The sequence below is a fragment of the Aquarana catesbeiana genome, linkage group LG05 (genome assembly GCF_042186555.1).
Source record: "Aquarana catesbeiana isolate 2022-GZ linkage group LG05, ASM4218655v1, whole genome shotgun sequence".
In the NCBI taxonomy this organism is placed as follows: domain Eukaryota; kingdom Metazoa; phylum Chordata; class Amphibia; order Anura; family Ranidae; genus Aquarana; species Aquarana catesbeiana.
The window spans coordinates 643,583,194-643,607,956 of record NC_133328.1 but is presented as its reverse complement, the minus strand read 5'-3'; the positions used below and the strand labels follow the sequence as shown (position 1 = coordinate 643,607,956).

Sequence of the window (24,763 nt, the reverse complement as noted above, 5' to 3'; positions counted from 1 at the left end):
TAGTGCCCCATCATTGGTATCATTGGGAGGCCCATTGATGGTGTCAATGAAAGAAATGGTGCCACATTGTTGATGTCACTTGGCAGAATAGTGTCTCGTATCAATGGGAGAATAGTGCCCCAAGGGCCGAATAATGGCAAGCAAAGGGCTGCGGTTTGGAGACCACTGACCTAGGTCATTATTATACCCAGGTGTACAGCATTTAAGCCATTGTTATACCCAATATATAGCACCTAGGTCATTGTTATATCTGTAAAAGGCACCTAGGTCATTGTTATCCCTGGAATACCAGCCCAGTCATTGGTATTGCTAGGATACAGCACCTCAGCCATTTATACCTGGAATACGGCACCTAGGCCATTGTTACACCTGGGTAACGGCACCTAGGACATTGTTATACATGGGATATGGCACCTCGCCTATGCCTGGGATACAACACCTTGGACGTTGTTGTAACCAGGATATGGCACCTTGGCTTTTGATATAGCTGGGATACAGCACCTTGGCCATTGTTATAACCAGGATATGGCACCTTGGCTGTGGATATACCTGGGATATGCTATATTTCTCTCCTTCAGCTTTTTCAGGGTGGCTTGATCGGCTAGCTCTGAGAACTTGTCCAGCTTGATCCGGATAACCTCTGACCCCTGACTGATGACTACCATGGAGCGCGGGTCCTTCTGGTCAGAAATAGGGAGGAAGCTCAGATCCTAGGGGGAAAAAAAGCTTTTATATGTATATTGCAGTGCAAGAAGCAAAAGAATGGGTGCAGGACCCATAGCAGCCAATTAAATTCCATCTTGTACTATTCTGGCTCCAGTTAAGAAAATGCAGATTCCCTATTGGTTATCACACTCTGCTTGCAGTGTCTAAATCCTTGAACGGTAAATAAAGTTATTAGTGTGACCCACCAGTTCTTGTTATACGTAGAGGAGGCACCCAAGAGTCATGTGAAAGTGATCAGGTGTGTCAGAAGACCAATACTCGTAGAAATAATGCTCATACTCGTGTAGCTAATGCTCATGCTTGTGCGCATATGGCAGCACATTGATAGACTTTGGCCAGTAACTGACATGCACTGACAAGTCGGCGCATCCGTGTGCACCAGTGCACATTGCCGCACACCCCCGACCCCGGGAATGGCGCCAAGCTCCCTTTTTAAAGGAGGCCCTGATGTGTGCTAATCGCTGGATGTTCTTCAGCTACCCATGACCTGTGTTCCTGCTCCTGTTGTCTGATATCCCGTTGCTGACCCAGCCTGCTCCTGACCTTGTTTTGTGGATTCTGGACTCTGACCTCAGCTTGCCACTGACCACGCTCTGCTGTTTTCCTGGTATCAACCTCAGCCTGCTACTGGACTACCCTTACTCCTGCTCCTTAAATGTGACTCTGGCTTGACTACTGACTATGTCCTTGCTATCCATCCGTGCTGACCCTGGCTTTCCATCTGACCATGTCCTTGCTCACAGCTGGTAAATGCATCTACCTCTGACTGTGCGTCCTCGCAGTCTCTGTACCAAGCTTCCAAGATCCAGTTCCCGGGTGCCTTCCTGTTGGCCACCAACTTTGGTTCTCCTCTGGTGTGCCTGCATTTGATTACCGGCACCCGTGTTTCTTTGTGCCCTGTGTCCTTGTTCCCACACTCAGGGGTATTCGGACCAGAGCTGCAAGGAGAAGCCCTCTCGTCACTTCGGCTTCCAACCAAGGTTTGTGATAAGGTGGCTCTACCACCACCCAGATCTTTTTGGCATTAAAGCCACAAGGAGGCTTGCGTAAAAATTAAAAATGTTCATGGCTGCTACAGCAGCTGGGGGCTTGTTTTAACCGTTTTTTATTGGAGCCGAAGAGGTTACTATATCAAGAGTCAACAAGCTGTTTAGCACAAAAATCTTCTCGCTCATCCCTTTCAATCTCTGTGCTTTCAAAACAGTCATCACAGGCATGGGGAAGTGTGAACAATGCATTATTTATACTCTGCCTGTCTGGACCTGTGCTGTAACTGCACATAATGACCGAGAAGAAGGAAGCCAATTGCCCTCTATATTGGTTTGATTTAATATTTGCACTGCCAGGAGCTATTAGTGTTGATTTGAAAACTGCAGTGCACTCATATAATTGCTGGAGATCACAAACTGTTGGAAGAAGGCAGCTTCTTGCATAAGTTCATCTAAGCTCTGCCCATTCCCCCATCACATATGCAATGGTGGTGTCAGGGCTGGGCTCAGCCCCTCCTTCTCTGAGCTGGCCACTCAGCTGTCAGCTAATTTCCAGCTCCTATCTCTCCACAGTGACTCACCTGTTGATGATATCCTGCTCTCCAGTCCTGCCTTCTTAAGCCGTCCAGCCCAGATGATCTCTGCCTTCGCCTTGGTCACATCTCTAGAGACGCTCTCCTGTGTTCCTGTTAAAGACTTGCTTGGCTGACATTCCTTCTGGCTCCAGATCCTGCTTGCTGTTCTACTACACTCCTCTCTGGCTCCCTGACGTTTTGGCTTGTCTGACTATCCGTTCCGGTTCCTGAACTCTGGCTATGTTTTGACTACGTTTACTCTCTTTACCTTTTTATTATTATTATTAAACAAGTGTGATTTAACTGTACTTCTGTCTCAGTCTGATTCATGGTTTCTGACAGGTGGAAAGCATAATGAACATCTAGAGTGATGCCAGATATCTACCCTGTTATCAGCCTTGGTCAGGAGACTTGCATCAAAGGATTCATAAATGATGGCCTCTGGATGTAAGGACAGGTGCGGGGAGCCAAGGCCTTCCATGTTCTTCTTTGTCTGTAGTTACAGTGCAAAGGCTGGATGTTCACACTGCCCTGGGTCTTTCAAAAGTCCCGGGAAAAGAAAAGCTAGGAGGAAGAGATTGCATTTGCCAAACTGGTGCTCCTGGATATTTGTGAATCGTAACTTCTGCTAATTTATATTTTTGGTTTGTTTCTTGTTTTTTTGTTGGAGGAAAGTTGTTTTTTTTTTACTGTTTGAAGTCTTGTTACGGAAAATGTTTCTTCACTTTTTTCCCCCCAGTGAGAACATTGTCCCCCTACACAGGAAGTGAGGCAAAATCTCCAACAGGGACACAGACAACAATACAAATCTGTTGGGGGGGCACTATCCTTACCTTCTTCCAAATAAAACAGATTATGTTTTTTTGTGGTCTGTGTCCTTCTTGAAGATTTTACCTTGCGATGGTGACATGTTGAAGTAAAGGAGGATCTCCCCAGAGATGCCTCAGGCAGTTATAATGTAATATTAGAGCAGCCTTTCTCAGCCTTTTACCATGGAGGAACCCTCAAAAATTATGTCCAGGTCTCAGGTAACCCGTGATAACAGTGATTATATCTGCAGATGCATTAGCCACACCCCATTGGTAGTCAATGAGGGAAGGTCTTCCTTGCGCTGGTGGTCAGTATGAAAAATGCCTATTACAATGGTCATTTATGAGAAAAATGGCCATTTCAATGGTGGTCAGTGTGAAGAATGACCTCTATATTTATGGTCAGTGGGAAGAGTGTTCCTTACAGTGGTCAAATCGAAAGAATACCCCTTACATTGATGGTCAGTGTCCTTACATTGAGGTCAGTTGGAAGAATGCTCCTTACATTGGTTGTCATTGGGAAGAATGCTTCTTATATTGGTGGCCTATGGTAAGAATGTTCCTTACATTGGTGATCAGTGGGAAGAATGTTCCTTACATTGGTGATCAGTGGGAAGAATGTTCCTTACATTGGTGATCAGTGAGAAGAATGCTCCTTACATTGGTGATCAGTGAGAAGAATGTTCCTTACATTGGTGGTCAGTGGGAAGAATGCTCCTTACATTGGTGATCAGTGTGAAGAATGTTCCTTACATTGGTGATCGGTGGGAAGAATGTTCCTTACATTGGTGATCAGTGGGAAGAATGTTCCTTACATTGGTGATCGGTGAGAAGAATGTTCCTTACATTGGTGATCAGTGAGAAGAATGTTCCTTACATTGGTGATCAGTGGGAAGAATGTTCCTTACATTGGTGATCAGTGAGAAGAATGCTCCTTACATTGGTGGTCAGTGAGAAGAATGCTCCTTACATTGGTGATCAGTGAGAAGAATGTTCCTTACATTGGTGATCAGTGAGAAGAATGCTCCTTACATTGGTGGTCAGTGGGAAGAATGTTCCTTACATTGATGATCAGTGGGAAGAATGTTCCTTACATTGGTGATCAGTGGGAAGAATGTTCCTTACATTGGTGATCAGTGGGAAGAATGTTCCTTACATTGGTGATCAGTGGGAAGAATGTTCCTTACATTGGTGATCAGTGGGAAGAATGTTCCTTATATTGGTGATCAGTGAGAAGAATGTTCCTTACATTGGTGATCAGTGGGAAGAATGTTCCTTACATTGGTGATCAGTGGGAAGAATGTTCCTTACATTGGTGATCAGTGAGAAGAATGTTCCTTACATTGGTGATCAGTGGGAAGAATGTTCCTTACATTGGTGATCAGTGGGAAGAATGTTCCTTACATTGGTGATCAGTGAGAAGAATGTCCCTTACATTGGTGATCAGTGAGAAGAATGTTCCTTACATTGGTAGTCAGTGGGAAGAATGTTCCTTACATTGGTGATCAGTGAGAAGAATGTCCCTTACATTGGTGATCAGTGAGAAGAATGTTCCTTACATTGGTGATCAGTGAGAAGAATGTTCCTTACATTGGTGATCAGTGAGAAGAATGTCCCTTACATTGGTGATCAGTGAGAAGAATGTTCCTTACATTGGTGATCAGTGAGAAGAATGTTCCTTACATTGGTGATCAGTGGGAAGAATGTTCCTTACATTGGTGATCAGTGAGAAGAATGTTCCTTACATTGGTGATCAGTGAGAAGAATGTTCCTTACATTGGTGATCAGTGAGAAGAATGTTCCTTACATTGGTAGTCAGTGGGAAGAATGTTCCTTACATTGGTGATCAGTGAGAAGAATGTTCCTTACATTGGTGATCAGTGAGAAGAATGTTCCTTACATTGGTGATCAGTGAGAAGAATGTTCCTTACATTGGTGATCAGTGGGAAGAATGTTCCTTACATTGGTGATCAGTGGGAAGAATGTTCCTTACATTGGTGATCAGTGAGAAGAATGTCCCTTACATTGGTGATCAGTGAGAAGAATGTTCCTTACATTGGTAGTCAGTGGGAAGAATGTTCCTTACATTGGTGATCAGTGAGAAGAATGTCCCTTACATTGGTGATCAGTGAGAAGAATGTTCCTTACATTGGTGATCAGTGAGAAGAATGTTCCTTACATTGGTGATCAGTGAGAAGAATGTCCCTTACATTGGTGATCAGTGAGAAGAATGTTCCTTACATTGGTGATCAGTGAGAAGAATGTTCCTTACATTGGTGATCAGTGGGAAGAATGTTCCTTACATTGGTGATCAGTGAGAAGAATGTTCCTTACATTGGTGATCAGTGAGAAGAATGTTCCTTACATTGGTGATCAGTGAGAAGAATGTTCCTTACATTGGTGATCAGTGAGAAGAATGTTCCTTACATTGGTAGTCAGTGGGAAGAATGTTCCTTACATTGGTGATCAGTGAGAAGAATGTTCCTTACATTGGTGATCAGTGAGAAGAATGTTCCTTAAATTGGTGATCAGTGAGAAGAATGTTCCTTACATTGGTGATTAGTGAGAAGAATGTTCCTTACATTGGTAGTCAGTGGGAAGAATGTTCCTTACATTGGTGATCAGTGAGAAGAATGTTCCTTACATTGGTGATCAGTGAGAAGAATGTTCCTTACATTGGTGATCAGTGAGAAGAATGTTCCTTACATTGGTGATCAGTGAGAAGAATGTTCCTTACATTGGTAGTCAGTGGGAAGAATGTTCCTTACATTGGTGATCAGTGAGAAGAATGTTCCTTACATTGGTGATCAGTGAGAAGAATGTTCCTTACATTGGTGATCAGTGGGAAGAATGTTCCTTACATTGATGATCAGTGAGAAGAATGTTCCTTACATTGGTGATCAGTGAGAAGAATGTTCCTTACATTGGTGATCAGTGAGAAGAATGTTCCTTACATTGGTGATCAGTGAGAAGAATGTTCCTTACATTGGTGATCAGTGAGAAGAATGTTCCTTACATTGGTGATCAGTGAGAAGAATGTCCCTTACATTGGTGATCAGTGAGAAGAATGTTCCTTACATTGGTGATCAGTGAGAAGAATGTTCCTTACATTGGTGATCAGTGAGAAGAATGTCCCTTACATTGGTGATCAGTGAGAAGAATGTTCCTTACATTGGTGATCAGTGAGAAGAATGTTCCTTACATTGGTGATCAGTGGGAAGAATGTTCCTTACATTGGTGATCAGTGAGAAGAATGTTCCTTACATTGGTGATCAGTGAGAAGAATGTTCCTTACATTGGTGATCAGTGAGAAGAATGTCCCTTACATTGGTGATCAGTGAGAAGAATGTTCCTTACATTGGTGATCAGTGAGAAGAATGTTCCTTACATTGGTGATCAGTGAGAAGAATGTTCCTTACATTGGTAGTCAGTGGGAAGAATGTTCCTTACATTGGTGATCAGTGAGAAGAATGTTCCTTACATTGGTGATCAGTGAGAAGAATGTTCCTTACATTGGTGATCAGTGAGAAGAATGTTCCTTACATTGGTGATCAGTGAGAAGAATGTTCCTTACATTGGTGATCAGTGAGAAGAATGTTCCTTACATTGGTGATTAGTGAGAAGAATGTCCCTTACATTGATGATCAGTGGGAAGAATGTTCCTTACATTGGTGATCAGTGAGAAGAATGTTCCTTACATTGGTAATCAGTGAGAAGAATGTTCCTTACATTGGTGATCAGTGAGAAGAATGTTCCTTACATTGGTGATTAGTGAGAAGAATGTCCCTTACATTGATGATCAGTGGGAAGAATGTTCCTTACATTGGTGATCAGTGAGAAGAATGTTCCTTACATTGGTGATCAGTGAGAAGAATGTTCCTTACATTGGTGATCAGTGAGAAGAATGTTCCTTACATTGGTGATCAGTGAGAAGAATGTTCCTTACATTGGTGATCAGTGGGAAGAATGCTCCTTACATTGGTGATCAGTGAGAAGAATGTTCCTTACATTGGTGATCAGTGAGAAGAATGTTCCTTACATTGGTGATCAGTGAGAAGAATGTTCCTTACATTGGTGATCAGTGAGAAGAATGTTCCTTACATTGGTGATCAGTGGGAAGAATGTTCCTTACATTGGTGATCAGTGAGAAGAATGTTCCTTACATTGGTGATCAGTGAGAAGAATGTTCCTTACATTGATGATCAGTGAGAAGAATGTTCCTTACATTGGTGATCAGTGAGAAGAATGTTCCTTACATTGGTGATCAGTGAGAAGAATGCTCCCTCCATTGATGGTCATTGGGAAGAGTGCTCCTTACTGTATATTGGTGGCCAATGGGAAAGAATCTTTTCTTTTCAGACATGATCTCTGGTGTCAGTGGATACTTACCTGCATCTCTTCTCCCTCCTCACCTTCGGCTTATAGGGACTAAGGCAACAATGGGAGCCTGTGAGGAGGGAGCAGGGGTGGGGGGGGGGGCGTCCAAACCAGGCTGTGTGTGTCTATGGATGTGCACAGCCCAGCTTGGAAACAGGACTACATGTCTGTACCCATAGCAAGCGTCTGGAAGAGAAGGAGCTGAGAGTGCCTGCAGGGGACCCCAGAGGAAGAGGTTCAGGGCTGCTCTGTGCACTACCATTGCACAGAGCAGGCAAGTGTGTTTATTGTTTTAATATAAAAAAAAATTGCCTTTAGAAACTCTTTAACTTGGTAAAACAATTATTTTCATTATAATATTATAAAGGAAATACCTGTTCAGGTGATTTGAGTCCCTGCTTCTCGAAGCAAGACGTGATATAATCTACATCCACTCCTCTCTGTGGGGGGAAAGGAACAAATAAGATACATCACATGGTTTATGACAGACATTTATAGACAGTAATGACTGATTTATGGACAATCCGCTCCATCAGTGAAATGTGGTCCAAAGGAGCCGACACAGCTCAGTGCAGAAACAGAGTGCAAGGGGACCCCCATAGAAGAAATGTGGGTCTCCCCTCATCATAGGTAACCTCCGGGCAGGACTGCCTAGGGCAGCAACGTTAATAGGCCAGCCTCAATATTTAAAAACTACATTCTGGTAATTTTGTTTCTTCCATTCGACCATCTTTGGACATTTGTGGCTAAAATCAGCAAGACAGCTGTAGGGGAAGGAGGAGGGGGTCAAGTGATATTGAGCGGAATCAATATCATTTTTTTTTAATTTTGGTGCGGAGTTCCCCTTATTTTCCATACCAGACCTGAAGGGCCTGGTGATGGCATTTTGGGGGACCCCCATACATTTATTTTTTTCAATGACTTTCAATGACTTTTATGTATATTGTCTGACAATTCATTAATAGCCGGCACTAGCGCTAGCACTTTTAAATGACTTTTCTTTCCTTTAGAAATGTAATTTTGCTCTCGGACTGTTCTAAACACGGGAAACATGCGCCCCTTTACAGGCATACTATAGACACCCCCCCAGGTACGAAATTTAAAGGAATATTTCACTTTTATTGTTTCACTTTAAGCATTATTAAAATCACTGCTCCCGAAAAAACGTCCGTTTTTAAAACTTTTTTTTGCATTGATCCATGTCCCCTGGGGCAGGACCCAGGTCCCCAAACACTTTTTATGGCAATAACTTGCATATAAGCCTTTAAAATGAGCACTTTTGATTATTCATGTTCGTGTCCCATAGACTTTAATGGTGTACGTGTGTTCGAGCAAATTTTCTGCCTGTTCGCAAGTTCTGGATGCGAACCGAACCGGGGGTGGGGGGGGGGGGGTTGGGTGTTCGGCTTATCCCTCCTCACCACTCTGGATGGATGGTCTTTGAGTATATCTGATTACAATTCTTTTTCTTAAATAGACTATTATCATTTGTATCCTGTGCCTCTCAGCGGGCTCCCGTGTCCTCCGGGGTGGGTCATCTTTTCTTGGGCCCCTGGCCATCCGACGCCTCTTGGTAAGACAATTGGACATTGGGGGGATTCACAACAGATGCTTTATTTACAAAAAAATGCTATTATATGTATACATAAAGTACTCATATCTGTTCATTGTATTTTGTGACTAATATGTATTTTCTCTACCTTCATAGTTATGTGATAATCATCTAACTGTAGAAAGCTCCTGAAGAAGCGGCTAAATGTAAGCCCTGCGAAACATGTAGAGCAACCAATATACAGGTGGTATCTATGTTCTAGTTGTCACGATCTGGTGCAGCTTTAGAATTTTGCCTTGATTATCACTATTTGTTTTAATCTGTAAATCTGTCATTATATGTATTTTTGTGATAAATTTAAATATTTTACTTCTGACTGTTTGGCATCAGTTGTACCTTTAACCACTTGCCGACCAGCCGCCGTTATTATACTGCGGCAGGTCGGCACGATCCCAGGAACCTTCGTAGCTGTACGTCGGTCCCTTTAAGCGGGATAGCGCGCGCGCCCACTGTACAATGGGGGTGTCGATGCTCGTGACCAGCAGTGGCGATGGCCGCCGGCCACGAGCGATTGCGGGCACGAGAGGCAGAACAGGGGTGCGTGTGTGTAAACACCCACATCCCAGTTCTGTGAGGAGAGGAGAGAGAGATCGTGAGTTACTCTCATCTCCTATAGTCAGTCCCATCCCCCCTACAGTTAGCACACACACATAGGGAACACATTTAACCCCTTGATCGCCCCCTAGTGTTAATCCCTTCCCCGCCAGTGACATTTACACAGTAATCGGTGCTTTTTTATAGCACTGAACGCTGTATAAATGCCAATGGTCCCAAAAATGTGTCAAACGTGTCTGATGTGTCCGCTATAATGTCGCAGTCCCGATAAAAATCACAGATCGCCGCCATTACCAGTAAAAAAAAATAATAAAAATGCCATAAATCTATCCCCTATTTTGTAGATGCTATAATTTTTTGCGCAAACCAATCAATATACGCTTTTTGCGATTTTTATTACCAAAAATATGTAGAAGAATTAATATCGGCCTAAACCGAGGAGAAAAAATTAGTTTTTTTTTTTTTTTCAAATTGGGGCTATTTATTACAGCAAAAAGTACAAAATATTGTGTTTTTTTCAAAATTGTCACCCTTTTTTGTTTATAGCGCAAAAAATAAAAACCGCAGAGATGATCAAATACCACCAAAAGAAAGCTCTATTTGTGGGAAAAAAAGGACTTCAATTTTGTTTGGGTACAGCGTCGCATGACCGCGCTATTGTCAGTTAAAGCGACACAGTGCTGTATCGCAAATAATGGCCTGGTCACTGAGCAGCCAATTCTTCCGGGGCTGAAGTGGTTAAAGTCCAACATAGCCTCTTCCTTCCTATCTATACATATTGAGGTGACCAAGGTACCATAAATAATATTCTTATTGTCATGGCACTTCTTTAAATTTCTTCAAATTATTGTCTGCTGTCACTCAGCTGACCAGGGAAGTACTGTATCTACGCAATGCATTATAGGTTGTTCCTTATTTCTAGCAGGGAATCTGAAAACTTTTTTGGCCAAAACCTGGTGATTCATGAATTCTGGGGACTCCCCACGAACCCATGATTGCAGAAAACCCAGAAACTCCTCCTAGTGATAACATGATACAGGGGAGAGCTTGTACAACAGGATACCATTGAGGTGACCCTAGCATAGCATGATGTAATACGGCCCAACATTCAGAATCCAATGGGGATCATTAGGCAGACTCACAAAGTATTGCCCAGGTTGTAGAGAGTCTATACGTAGGTAGACTGCCGCCATCAGCTCTCTTGGTAAGTTCAGGTTCCCGGGGTCTTCAGCATAGGACATGGGCAGACCGTATTTCCTGGCCAGGTCTTCCACCGAGTACACACTACTGGATAAAGCAAAGAAAGTTCCAAATAGACTTGAGTTCATCATAGTCCTATTCAGAGACCCCTTTCATCAGAGTCCCTATCAAAGTCCCTCTTACATGTGAGTCCTCATTAAATTCCCCTCTTACAGTAGAGGGCCAGATAAAGTATTGCAGTGGGACAGGTTTGGCCAACGAGCTGTAGTTTGGAAATCCCTACCATAGATGACAAACTCAACACATTGTGCCAATATCCTAAAGCAATGGTGCTCAACCCGTGGCCTTCCCGCTGTTGCAGAACTGCAAGTCCCATTATGCCTCTGCCTTTGGGAGTCATCCTTATCAGCTTTGCAATGTCTCATGGGACTTGTAGTTTCACAACAGCTAGAGGGCCACAGGTTGAGAACCCATATTCTAAGGGAGCACAGATCAATCCTTGCCCTAACCTGGAGGCACCTCCAATAACTAAAAACATATCTTTCATTTACATTGAAAGTCATTGGCCCGCCAAACTCACCCCTTCTCTGGAAGGATGTCTGTCGCTTCCTTCATTGTGCTGGAGAGGGCGCCATTACCGCTGGAGTTTGATTCGGCCTTTCCTGTCATAAACAAGAAAGAACAATATGAAGACATAATCTGATTGGTGATATTCATCATTTAAAAATAGTTTTTGGCCTTTGTGTGCGCCTGGTCTCTTGGACAGCCACTCCAAGGCAGCCATTTTCCAGCAACACACAGCTCAATGTAACTGGCTGCATTAAAAACTCAACTCCAGGCTAAGGATTTTTTTCTTTCCATTTGCTTTTGCCCTCCCAATGGAATAATCCCCCCAATCTTTAGATATATTTTTTTTCCAGGTGTCTGGTCATGACATCACAGGTCTGGTCATAGTATCACAGATCTGGTCATGGAGTCACAGGTCTGGTCATGGCTTTACAGGTCTGGTCATGACGTCACAGGTCTGGTCATGGAGTCACGGGTCTGATCATGGCATCACAGGTCTGGTCATGACGTCACAGGTCTGGTCACGAAGTCACAGGTCTGATCACGACATCACAGGTCTAGTCATGGAGTCACAGGTCTGGTCATGACATCACAGGTCTGGTCATGGAGTCACAGGTCTGGTCATGACATCACAGGTCTGGTCATGACATCACAGGTCTAGTCATGGAGTCACAGGTCTGGTCATGGCGTCACAGGTCTAGTCATGGTGTCACAGGTCTGGTCATGGCGTCACAGGTCTGGTCATGGAGTCACAGGTCTGGTCATTGAGTCACAGGTCTGGTCATAGAGTCACAGGTCTGGTCATGGAGTCACAGGTCTGGTCATGGAGTCACAGGTCTGGTCATAGAGTCACAGGTCTGGTCATGGAGTCACAGGTCTGGTCATGGAGTCACAGGTCTGGTCATGGAGTCACGGGTCTGGTCATAGAGTCACGGGTCTGGTCATAGAGTCACAGGTCTGGTCATGGAGTCACAGGTCTGGTTATGGAGTCACAGGTCTGGTCATGGAGTCACAGGTCTAGTTATGGAGTCACAGGTCTGGTCATGACATCACAGGTCTGGTCATGACATCACAGGTCTGGTCATAGCGTTACAGGTCTGATTATGGCGTTACAGGTCTAGTCATGGTGTCACAGGTCTGGTCATGGCCTCACAGGTCTAGTCATGGCATCACAGATCTAGTCATGGAGTCACAGGTCTGGTTATAGAGTCAAAGGTCTGGTCATGGAGTCACAGGTCTGGTCATGGAGTCACAGGTCTGGTCATGGAGTCACAGGTCTGGTCATGGAGTCACAGGTCTGGTCATAGAGTCACAGGTCTGGTCATGGCGTCACAGGTCTGGTCATTGCGTCACAGGTCTGGTCATGACATCACGTGGGTTAAATAATGCTGGGCATCAGTCAACCTGGTGACGAAACAGTGAGTGTAGCAGCTAGGTGTCTTGCATCGGGGCATATGTGTTAACATGCATTTTATTTTCAAACAAATGGGGTGGTGATGAACCAAAAAGTAAAAAAACAGGTCATGCACCATTTTATGTTGATGCAGCACACAATAGTGTGTTACCATGGAGCACTGCAATCCATGCAATCCATGTACAATGGAGGTCTGTTGCCTTAGTGTACTGGGCACTACAGCACGCTAATGCATTTAATGTGAGTTGAGGTTTGCAAGTACCATGCTACTACCACCACGCTTCTAAACATAAAAAATGGAGCAGATACTGCTCCTAATTCACAAAAGGGTGTGAGCCCCTTTGTGATTAGGAGCGATCAGTTCTCTGTCCTGCAGTGTCTATGACAGGCAGCACAGAGAACAGGAGAGCTGGAGCTGCATGCTCTGATCTCTCGCCCCGTTCTGTTTAGAGCAAAAGAGGGAGGAGGATGGGTAAACCCTACAAGCTCAGCTCATGTAGTGTAAGCACTGGCACTCACAGGCAGAGAGAAAGATTTGGGCTGCCTGCTGATAGCTCACATCAGGTATGACAGGGCAGACCTGGCAGGAATCTGTGGCTGTTTTCTACACGGAAAACTGCCACATTCCCTCAGTTAATCAGGTGTAGACCTGTGCTGGTTTCTACTTCGCCACCCGTGCCATTTTCTATTTCAGGCTGAAATAGAAACTGGCACAGGTCTGCACCTGATTAACAGAAGGAATGTAGCCTGTGACAGACCTAGCAGGGAGAAAGACTTTTGGAGGGGACTGAATGCTAGCCTCTTGCCGATTGATCGTGGGCCCTGGCATTTGGGGGAACGGTGCTCTTTGTGAGCTGTATGCCTGGGGACACTTGAGGTGGTATTACTGTGGATTCGGGTCCTGGTCCCCCAGGACACACAGACTCTGGGGACCCTGGATTTGCCATATTAGAAATAGTGGCTGATTCAAAATGCTGGGGCAAATACTGTTGGGAGGTGCTGGTGTCAATTCCAGCCACCTGTCTGTCTGTTGCCTGCTAGAATGTGTGTTGTAAATAAGTCTCTAGTATGGGATCTAAGAGTCATTAGATCCCCATTGTTGTTTGTGCTAATTAACTCTGCTATTGTGATAATGTTGATTGGGTTCTCTGAGCTACAAGACGGCCAGTCTGGCCTAAAGGTCATGTCTGAGTCATCTAGGCTGTCTAAAGGGATTAGTTAATTAGCCCATGTTAATTAGGTTTCTGGTCACAGGTGTATGTTCAGAGTAATATGAGCCGGAGGTACGCACCTCCTCTTTTATTGTATAAAAGAGCCTGTATTTTTCAATAAGAGAGATTCCTGGTTGAACTTACATACAGCCTGCCTGGGGTTTGTTCTGAGCTACACAACTGGATTAGAACGGCACATAGCTGTAGTTCTAGTCCCGGAGCATCGGATGACCGAACCATCAGATGTTGCGATCTGCAGTCTGATTCTATAGCCGCAGAGGAGTATCGGGAGAGTGGAACCAAGCGAGCAGGGGCTCGTTACATTGGTTGGCAGCCGTGGGATTTGCTCTCCAGTTACTGGGACACTCCAAACCAGCCTGCAGGAGAGCCACGCTGAAAGACTTACTTGAGAGCCGTGAAGGGAATGGTGGGATCGTGCTTCCTTGCCGTGAACACATCTAAACCATCACCTGGATCCAAGGTCCAGATAGCAGGAGAGGAGAGGTACAGATACCAGCCACCATGGATGAGGAATTCAGAAGGAGTTGCAAGAGATGCAGATACAGCACAGAGGACTAGTATCAGAGCAGGTCCTGCTGGGATGGTTTGATTCTATCCGCTGCGAACTCTGGAAGGAAGCGCTAGCCCATGAGCAGCGAAACCAGGGAAAAGTTCTCCCCTCCATCCATGTAAGGTACTGGTCACAGTATGAAGTGCGAATGCTGTTATTGGGGGAACAGCCGAACCAGGAGTGGACAGCTGAGTTAAGCAGGCTGATCCGGGCAGAAATGCGGTTGGACGAGAGCTACAGAGCCCTCCAGTGGTATGTAGCCCAAGTGTGCCCGTGGACAGCGGATGACATCCCCACGGAAGGCTTTGACTATGATGGCCTGGGATTGTTATACTGGAGGCTGTCCGAGGACCCTGACTTTGGGAGTGATCTAGAGTGGCGTTTGGAGGAAATAATGGAGCACAGAGAGCAAAGACTGAATGTCTCGGAAGTGCACTGGGCACAGGAAGATTTGGAGTTTCTAGCGGTTCAGGAATGGGAGCTTGAGATGGCCTACAGACAGCTGCTAGACTCTGCTCATCAGCAGGGTGGGGCTCCCTTTGCCTGGGACTATCAGGAAATACCAGTTGACAACTCTGAAATCCTGGCTGAAGAGTTGACAATGTGGCAGAGTAACAGTGTGCTTTGCCAACCTGCCCCCACAGCTATGGAGGCGGAGGTCTTATGGCGGATGCAGCAAGTGCTGACTAACCTTGATGAACCTGTTTCTGCATGGGATGATCTTGGATGGAGGAATGTGCCTGTCCAGCAGCATGCCAGAGAATCGGCAGTGGAAAATCTGAAGATTGCCGTCCCCAAACCTGAAGTGCTGACAACAGGGCAGAGCTCTGTTAACCTCTGCCCAGCACTGATAGCATCTTCTGGGTTCCACGGAGAGGAGATAGTGAACCTTTATCCCCAGACACCAGTTGCAGAGACAGGGGATTTGATAGACTTTTCTGCTGAGGAAGAACAACCTGGTGAGCCTCCAGCAGAAGAAGAGCTGTTATTAGGGCCAAACTTCACTGTGCTCTGCCCAGCACCAACAGAAGTATCTGTGAAGTTACAAGGAACTTCCCCAGCTGAAGCGCTGGCAACCGGACAGAGGGTCCAAGATCTCTGCCCTACACCTGTGGCGGTTCCGGAGGCTCAGGGTAAGAAGGAGGTGGTCACTTCCCAGCAGCAGATCAGGATACAGGGGGAGAAGGGAGAGGAGGTGTTCGTCGTCCCTCCCCAACAGTTGGCCAGGGTGGAGGAAGTGGTCTTTCCTCCCAAGCAAAGATCCGTGCACCTGGGAGACAGTACCACAGACATATCGTCTCAACATCCAGATGAGGGAATGGAAAAGGAAGCAGCTGGCTCACCTCCCCAATGGCAGCTACACAGTTTGGGAGTGGAGGAAGCCAGCCTCCCTCCCCAACAGTTAGCCGGAGCAGATGGTGTGGGGTTTCCAGCAGAAGGGCTGGCAACAGGGCCGAATACTGCTGGCCTCTGCCCTCAACTAACAGAGGATGGATTTCCTGTGAAGGTGGATGGGACTTCAGTCACCACCTGTATACCCCAGGGATGCTGGGCAGTCGGCCCAGATCCCCAACAGCATGACGGAGTGAGCCCTGTCGTGACTAATAAGTAGTAATAAGTTGTGCCTTTTTAAGGACAGGTTTCCCGCACAATAATTATTATTGAGTAATTTTTAACGAGGATATTTTTAAGATACAAAATCAATCTATATGACACAGTCTGTGCATGTGAAACTTATTCACGGAGACGTGAGCATACGAAACAGTTATTTATTGGTTGACAAAAACAAATAATCACATGAAATTAAGATACGCATTGCGTTACATGAACGTCTTGAAAATCAATAAAAACACTTGCAAAAATGGGCGTACCGTCCCTTTGGCATAATACCACCATGATAAATTCTCGGTAGAATCAATAACCTTGTGAACTTGACAATTTACCACTTCCCGCCCGCCCTATAGCGGATTGACGTCCGGGAAGTGGTTCTGTTATCCTGACTGGACGTCATATGACGTCCAGCAGGATAACATGCCGCAGCGCGCCCCCGGGGGCGCGCATCGCGGCGATCGGTGGAGCGGTGTGTCAGTCTGACACACCGCTACACTGATCTTGGTAAAAAGCCTCCGGCGGAGGCTCTTTACCACGTGATCAGCCGTGTCCAATCACGGCTGATCACGCTGTCAATAGGAAGAGCCGTTGATCGGCTCTTCCTCACTCGCGTCTGACAGACGCAAGTAGAGGAGAGCCGATCGGCGGCTCTCCTGGCAGGGGGGGTCTGCGCTGATTGTTTATCAGCGCAGCCCCCCCCCCGCAGATCACCACACTGGACCACCAGGGATCGCCACTAGGACCACCAGGGAAGGGGCAACATGTGGATGGCCAGGTATGTACCCCATGGCCATCCACATGTGCCCAGTGTGCCAAATCTGTGCCAATCAGTGCCCACAAATGGGCACTGATTGGCACAATTATGTTGCAGTGATGCCCAGCAATGCCACCCTTAGGGGCATCACTGCAAACAAGTAATGCCATCAGTGCCACCCATCAGTGTCCATTCATGCCACCTGTCAGTGCCCATCAGTGCCCATCTATCAGTGCCCATCCGTGCCCATCTGTGCCAACTATCAGTGCCACCCATAAGTAACCATCAATGCCACCTACGAGTGCCCATCAATGCCACCTATGAGTGCCCATCAGTGCCGCCTATAAGTGCCCATCCGTGCCACCTATGAGTACCCATCAGTGCCGCATACCAGTGCCACCTATCAGTGCCCATCGGTGCCACCTATCAGTGCCCATCAGTGCCGCCTATTAGTGCCCATCATCAGTGCCCGTCAGTGCCACCTCATCAGTGCCACCTCATCGGTGCCACCTCATCGGTGCCCATCAGTGCCGCCGTATCAGTGCCCGTCAGTGCAGCCATATCAGTGCCCGTCATTGAAGAAGAAAACGTACTTATTTACAAAAAGTTTTAACAGAAACAAAGAAAAACTTGTTTTTTTTCAAAATTTTCGGTCTTTTTTTATTTGTTGCGCAAAAAATAAAAACTGCAAAGGTGATCAAATACCGCCAAAAGAAAGCTCTATTTGTGGGAACAAAATGATAAAAAATTTGTTTGGGTACAGTGTAGCATGACCGCGCAATTGTCATTCAAATTGCGACAGCGCTGAAAGCTGAAAATTGGGCTGGGCGGGAAGGTGTCTAAGTGCCTGGTATTGAAGTGGTTAAACAGAACGTCTGTATTTCACACATACAACCGTTACTATACTGCAGGTAAGTAAGTGGTTAAAAATGCGAAATAAATTAGACGTTTGTATTGTCAATAAATGTGGCAACTATGCAAAAAGAAAAATATGATGAAAAATTTGAATCTTTAGAGAAAAATCTACAAGGCGGTTATTGATTTGGGAGAATGATTATCAATTGTATAATATTCAATACATCAATATTTGAGAGAACATACAAGATAAAATAAACATGACATAATTACCCATTCCAGGATGGCTACAGTTCCTATCGGCTGGTTACCAGAGTTAAGATGGCTGCCGTAGTTTCAAAATGGATACTCTTAAAGAGGATTTACTTCTTGTGACCTCCGAGTTCTAAGTATTAGGTGTCGAGGAATCTTCATGAATGTAAAGATATGTATTCATGCATGGTGCATGAGTGTCAGTCTGGGAGTGTCTGTATCTCCCATTGTCCCCCCTCAGGGTGGATCCCTGAGCTTCCTTCCTTTTTTTCTCTCTTTGGCATCTTACTTGCCTCTAAATACCATTTCAGATAATAAGACCATAAAAATTATAATGGCTCTGTCCAGAAGGTTTGGCTCACTCTCCATTGGTTTAAGAGACTTAATTATTAACCTTCTCTGGAAATTTAGTGAGTTCAAATAATACCACCTTCAACCACCAGGTGTCTCACCTGTGTTTTGAGTCTATCCTTTTAAGTTAATACGTTCTATTTTCATAATATGTATAATGGTAAGGATAAGTATATACCTTTAAATATTCTGGTAATCGGTCTAATGTAAAATACACTCAGTACAATCTTGATTAGTCACCATTACATAACTTGGTTATATATATGTATCTCTATAAACGTATGTCTATAAAAACTGGTCTATTTATGAAATACACACGTTGTTATATATATTAATCAATACTACCTAAAAATGATTATCTATATGGATACCTGTATAATTCTGGTATCTCCAATGAATATTCATTTATCTAAGCATAGGCTACAGTCTTATATAGTTATAATCATAATTATATGTTTTTCCTAATCTAATTAGTTTCTTAAGACACTTCTACTTATAAAATCACACTTTCATATATATTTTCTTCATACCAAAGTTGATGGGTCCGCAGATGCCAAAATTATAATATGTCTCTGTGACCTACAATGTCATAGATAGTTTGAAATGACTTATAATAACCTTATAGATACTTTTAAAATATTTTTGATTTGCACCAACTTCAAATCTTTCCCACTGGATGTTTAAAGATGACTTGTTTGTCTAAACAGTTCCTAAAATTCACACAATGGGTTTTGTTAGCCAAGGTGTTAGCTATTTAAACAGTTCATCACTTGAACACAATAGGTTTAGGCCAGGTGAGGTTATTTCTATGTGAGAATAGTCTGTATAACCTTGTATCCTATGGCTGTAAGGGTAGTTTTCGTTTATTCACTAATACCATGTAAATCTCTCCTTGTTTTGTGACGAGAGCAGTCATTGTTCCATGAGTTTTCCTCACAATACATGCTTGTAAAAGTCTTCAATATTTGAAGTAGTAGAAAAACTTGGAAAAACACGAGAACGTCTATTTTGTCCAAAAGGTCTCCAAAAGGGCAACAGTTCAATTATTGCAACATCACAGTTCATCTACTTTTTGAGGCCTAAGCATCTCTCATGTTTCTACCAGGAAATATAAAATATATTTCTTCATGAATTCATGACAGCCCCGACACCCTGTCTTCTCTCCAGCGGCAGAAAGGACTCCAGGGAGAAGGGCCAGTCCAGGCCTCTCCCCAGCGGCAGATATGTTCTCTGAGAGAGGCAGAGGTTGGCTGGGTGAGTAATGCTTTGTTTGGAACAATTTGTTTGGGGTACTGTGTGGGTACAGGCATTCGAGGACTGGAACTACTGACTAACTTCGGAGTCAACCCGTCTGGGGTCTCCTCCTGTGTTAGTCTCCTGCCGAAAGGGGAGAAATGTGACAGACCTAGCCGGGAGAGAGACTTTTGGAGGGAACTGAATGCTAGCCTCTTGCCAATCGATCGTGGGCCCTGGCATTTGGGGGAACGGTGCTCTTTGTGAGCTGTATGCCTGGGGACCCTTGAGGTGGTATTACTGTGGATTCGGGTCCTGGTCCCCCAGGACACACAGACTCTGGGGACCCTGGATTTGCCATATTAGAAATAGTGGCTGATTCATAATGCTGGGACAAATACTGTTGGGAGATGCTGGTGTCAATTCCAGCCACCTGTCTGTCTGTTGACTGCTAGAATGTGTGTTGTAAATAAGTCTCTAATATGGGATCTAAGAGTCATTAGATCCCCATTGTTGTTTGTGTTAATTAACTCTGCTATTGTGATAATGTTGATTGGGTTCTCTGAGCTACAAGACGGCCAGTCTGGCCTAAAGGTCATGTCTGAGTCATCTAGGCTGTCTAAAGGGATTAGTTAATTAGCCCATGTTAATTAGGTTTCTGGTCACAGGTGTATGTTCAGAGTAATATGAGCCGGAGGTACGCACCTCCTCTTTTATTGTATAAAAGAGCCTGTATTTTTCAATAAGAGAGATTCCTGGTTGAACTTACATACAGCCTGCCTGGTGTTTGTTCTGAGCTACACAACTGGATTAGAACGGCACATAGCTGTAGTTCTAGTCCTGGAGCATCGGATGACCGAACCATCAGATGTTCCAATCTGCAATCTGATTCTATAGCTGCAGAGGAGTGTCGGGAGAGTGGAATCGAGCGAGCAAGGGGCTCGTTACATAGCCATTTTCAATAGAGAAAACTGCTACGGATTCCCACCAGGTCTGGCCAGTCATACGGGATGTGACTTGTCAGCAGGCAGTTCACATCCCTCTCTCTGCATGAGCAGTGATTACACTACACGAGCAGAGCCTGCAGAGTTACTAACCCACCTTCTCCCTCCCGGGCCGAGAGATTGAAGCATGCAGCTCCAGCTCTCCTGTTCTCTGTGCTGCCTGTCATAGACACAGCAGAACAGAGAACTGATCGCTCCTAACAAAGGGGCTGGCACCTAGTTATCGTAGCACTTGTGACATTCCCCCACCATTATAATGGCACAGGAAGCTTAGGTAATTCCCTGGTCTGTGTCCAAGCACATACATGTCCAGCTGGCGATCGCAGTCATTTGACAGTGATCACCTGACAAAGCAATGTAACCTAAACGCAGTTTTGTCATAGGTTAGAAAAGTCCCTGAGATAAAATAATGCTGGTCCTGGAAGGGTTACTATACTACTGTCGTCGATGGCACCCTCACCCCCATGCACACCGGATTGATGGAGCAGAGAGTTCCTCCCCAGCAGAGCCTCGTGCTGTTTGATCCACTTGTGGAAAGACGGACAGCGGCTGAGATCCACCAGACGTAGAACTTCACAGCGGCCCTGCAGCAAGAGAGACAGACAGACAGGAGCGGTAAACAGCCTGGTCACTTACACATTGTGTGGCATGAGCGTCAGAAGAAATGACAACTTGGGGAAGTCAATAAGTAGCACTGGACCCTAAGATTGTCCTAGTGGTATTCCTATAGAAAAGTATCATAAATTTATTCCAAGGTAAAAACAGGTAGAATATCAAAAGAGGAAGCCAGTGTGTTTCAGGGGTCCAATCTCCCCCTTCATCAAGGCTTATGCTGCGTACACACGAGCTGACTTTTCGACCGGACTGGTCTGACGGACTTCCAACGGACTTTCCCAACGAATGGACTTGCCTACACACGATAACACCAAAGTCCGACGGATTTGTACGTGATGACGTACGACCGGACTAAAATTAGGAGGTTGATAGCCAGTAGCCAATAGCTGCCCTAGCGTCGGTTTTAGTCCGTAGGACTAGCATACAGACGAGCGGATTTTTGACCGGACTCGAGTCCGTCAGAAAGATTTGAAACATTTTTTATTTCTAGGTCCGTCGAACTTTTGGGGAAAAAAAAGTCCGCTGGAGCCCACACACGATCGAATTGTCCGACGGAGTCCGGTCCACCGGACCAAGTCTGCTGGAAAGTCCGCTCGTGTGTACGCGGCATTAAAGGCTAGGTTCGCCCATTGCTAAAAATGGTCCATTGAGACAAGGGTCCTCAGTAGGTTAGCCCCTCCCGATAGCAATGCAGAAAAAAAAAACATAACATAAATGAAAATAATATATATTTTTTAAAGGACCCCTGTGACAATGTAACTTGATGGAGTTTTCAATGGAAAATTCTGCTTGACATTATCACCTTTGTAACAAAGATAATGTTCTTGGTCTCGTGAGTGTCTTCGACTATGACCTGGCCGTGGTGGCACTCCTCCGCCTTGCAGTGGTCGGCCAGCGTCTCCAGGCTTTTATCGGACCAGGTGGAGAAGAGATCCAGAGATCTGGAAGAAGAGAGAGTCCCCTGATGAGTATAGGTGAAGTCCTTCCGGGGGATTTCCAGGAGGAAAAAAAAACAAAATCGTCTGAAGAAAGAACTGTCTGTGTTGTTCAAATCTACCAGTCAGATTTAAAGTTTCACCCTAGGTTCACATCTATGAGGTTGATGCGGTTTTCAATTGCGTTTTTAAAAACCTGCATTTTTATGTTTAATCTGTGTGGCGTTAAGTAGGCTCTATGAACAAGCTTCAATTGGATTCGGCGATCCCTTGACCGACCCCAACTGTTGGAAGGGTTATTCCCATATATCCTCCCAGTCCTCCATATCCATATCAGGAACATCCACTCACCATTTGGAGTGAAGACCCTCCAAACCAAAGTAGACCAAGGGCAATGGCCTACCCCCCCATAGTTGGAAAGGTACGGAAACAATGGCTGACTTCAAACATATGCTTTGGTCATGTCCTCAAGTTAGAGGATTCTGGGAGTAAGTTACTAATTTTATCTCCTCCTTAACTACTATCTACTATTTCCATCCCTCTGACCATGGAAGTATGCTTGCTCAGCCTTGTGTGCTCCCTGGCTTTCCTCAGAGCAACCAAGACCCTGATAGACCCTGAAGGGTCTACTGCTGTTCGACGCAAGGAAAGCCAAAGTAGTTAAATGGAACGAGGCACCCTCCTTACATTTTTGGAAGTCTCTGATAAATGCTTCTTTCCTACTTTATAAGGCCACCTACTCCTCACGGGGTTGCCCAGCCAAGTTCAACAAAGTGTGGAACATCTGGACCGAATCTCTTCATACTAATGAATCCTAAGATATATCATCACTGTGTGGTTTCTCTTTCCTTACTAGCCCTTGCCCCAAGTGCCCTTTAGTAGAGTCCTCTCATATGTACAGAATCTTTACTGAATTAGAGGTGGTTGTGGTCATGGTCATGTGTTAATCCTTACATCTGAAAATAATAAGTTGAGAAGGCCTGTATACAGTAATAGTCTTTGATTACTCCTCCCTCATGGTGGACCCGAGCAGATTAATTGTTTTTTGTTTGTACTCCTTTAGTTCTATGAAATATGTTTTATCTTGATGTTATGCTCGAGCTGGGGGAATGCCCAGAGGCTCTGTTTTGTTTAACCACTTGCCGACCAGCCGCCGTCATTATACTGCGGCATGTTGACTCTATTACGCGAATCACCATAGCTGTACGTCGGTTTGTGTAATAGATACAGTGAGCGCAAGCACGGCGCCGAAGGTTGCGTGTAACCGGCGGCAGCGATGTCCGCCAGCCAACCGCGATCGTTCCACAGAGAGGCAGAACGGGGATCTGTCAATGTAAACAGACAGATCCCCGTTCTGACAGGGGAAGAGAGAGAGATCTGCTGTTCCTAGTGATCAGGAACAACGATCTCTCTCCTCCTCCAGTCAGTCCACTCCCTCCTACAGATCGCCCCCTAGTGTTAACCCCTTTCCCTGCTAGTGTAATTTATACAGTAATCAGTGCATTTTTATAGCACTGATCGCTGTATAAATGTCAATGGTCCCAAAAAAGTGTCAAAAGTGTCCGATCTGTCTGCCGCAATGTCGGAGTCCCACTAAAAATCGCTGATTGATTACTAGTTACTAGTTACTAGTTTGATTACCATTACTAGTAAAAAAAAGTAAAAAGTTAAAAAAAAGTAAATAAAAGTAATAAAAATGCCATAAATCTATCCCCTATTTTGTAGACGATATAACTTTTGCGCAAACCAATCAATATACACTTATTGCGATTTTTTTTTACCAAAAAACTGAGGAAGAAATTAGTTTTTTTTTACATTTTTGGGGGGATATTTATTATAACAAGAATTAAAAAGTATTGCTTTTTTTTCAAAATTGTTTTTTTTTTTTGTTTATAGCGCAAAAAATAAAAAGCATAGAGGTGATCAAGAACCACCAAAAAAGGCTCTATTTGTAAGAAAAAAAGGATATAAACCTTATTTGGGTACAACTTCGCACGACCGTGCAATTGTCAGTTAAAGTGAGGCAGTGTCGTATCGCAAAAAATGGGCTGGTCATTAAGGGGGTAAATCCTTCTGGTCTTTAAGTGGTTAAACTGCATTTTTTCATGCAGCTTTTGTGCATTTTGGGTTTTTTTCCTTTTCTTTAACAAACTGTGAATAGCTGGTTGCTAAAGAGTGGGCCAGAAAGCTGGCCGCCTCGTCCTTAGCAACCGATGAGTCATCCCGCTGACAGCTGAATGTAAAAAAAAAAAAAAATTCAGGCAAAAATAAATGGGGAAAAAACTGCGTTGGCCCCCCCCCACAATCCATACCTGGCCATTCGGGTCTGGTATGGATTTTGAGGGGAAACCCATGCCAAAATGTAAAAAAAAAAAAAAAAATAGCGTGCCAAAACCTATACCAGATCCTTATCCGAGCATGCAGCCTGGCAGGTCAGGAAAGGGAGGGGACTAGCAAGTTATCCCCCCCCCCTCCTGAACCATACCAGGCCACATGCCCTCAACATGGGGGGGGGTGCTTTTGGGCACGTTGTCCCAATTTTGTTGG

At 44.7% G+C, this 24,763-nt stretch overlaps 1 protein-coding gene across 1 annotated transcript in view; it reads right to left on the bottom strand.

Moving 5' to 3' along the window:
- LOC141145627 (cyclic nucleotide-binding domain-containing protein 2-like) overlaps positions 1-24,763 on the bottom strand; it is a 72,766-nt gene that overhangs the window by 19,416 nt on the left and 28,587 nt on the right. Inside the window, exons 8-13 of the mRNA XM_073632457.1 lie at positions 22,084-22,222; positions 21,139-21,250; positions 11,424-11,505; positions 10,786-10,930; positions 7,851-7,916; positions 550-710 (exon numbers count right to left, since the gene is read on the bottom strand). Coding sequence (XP_073488558.1) covers positions 550-710; positions 7,851-7,916; positions 10,786-10,930; positions 11,424-11,505; positions 21,139-21,250; positions 22,084-22,222 — 705 coding nt within the window. The remainder of the gene's footprint in view (positions 1-549; positions 711-7,850; positions 7,917-10,785; positions 10,931-11,423; positions 11,506-21,138; positions 21,251-22,083; positions 22,223-24,763) is intronic.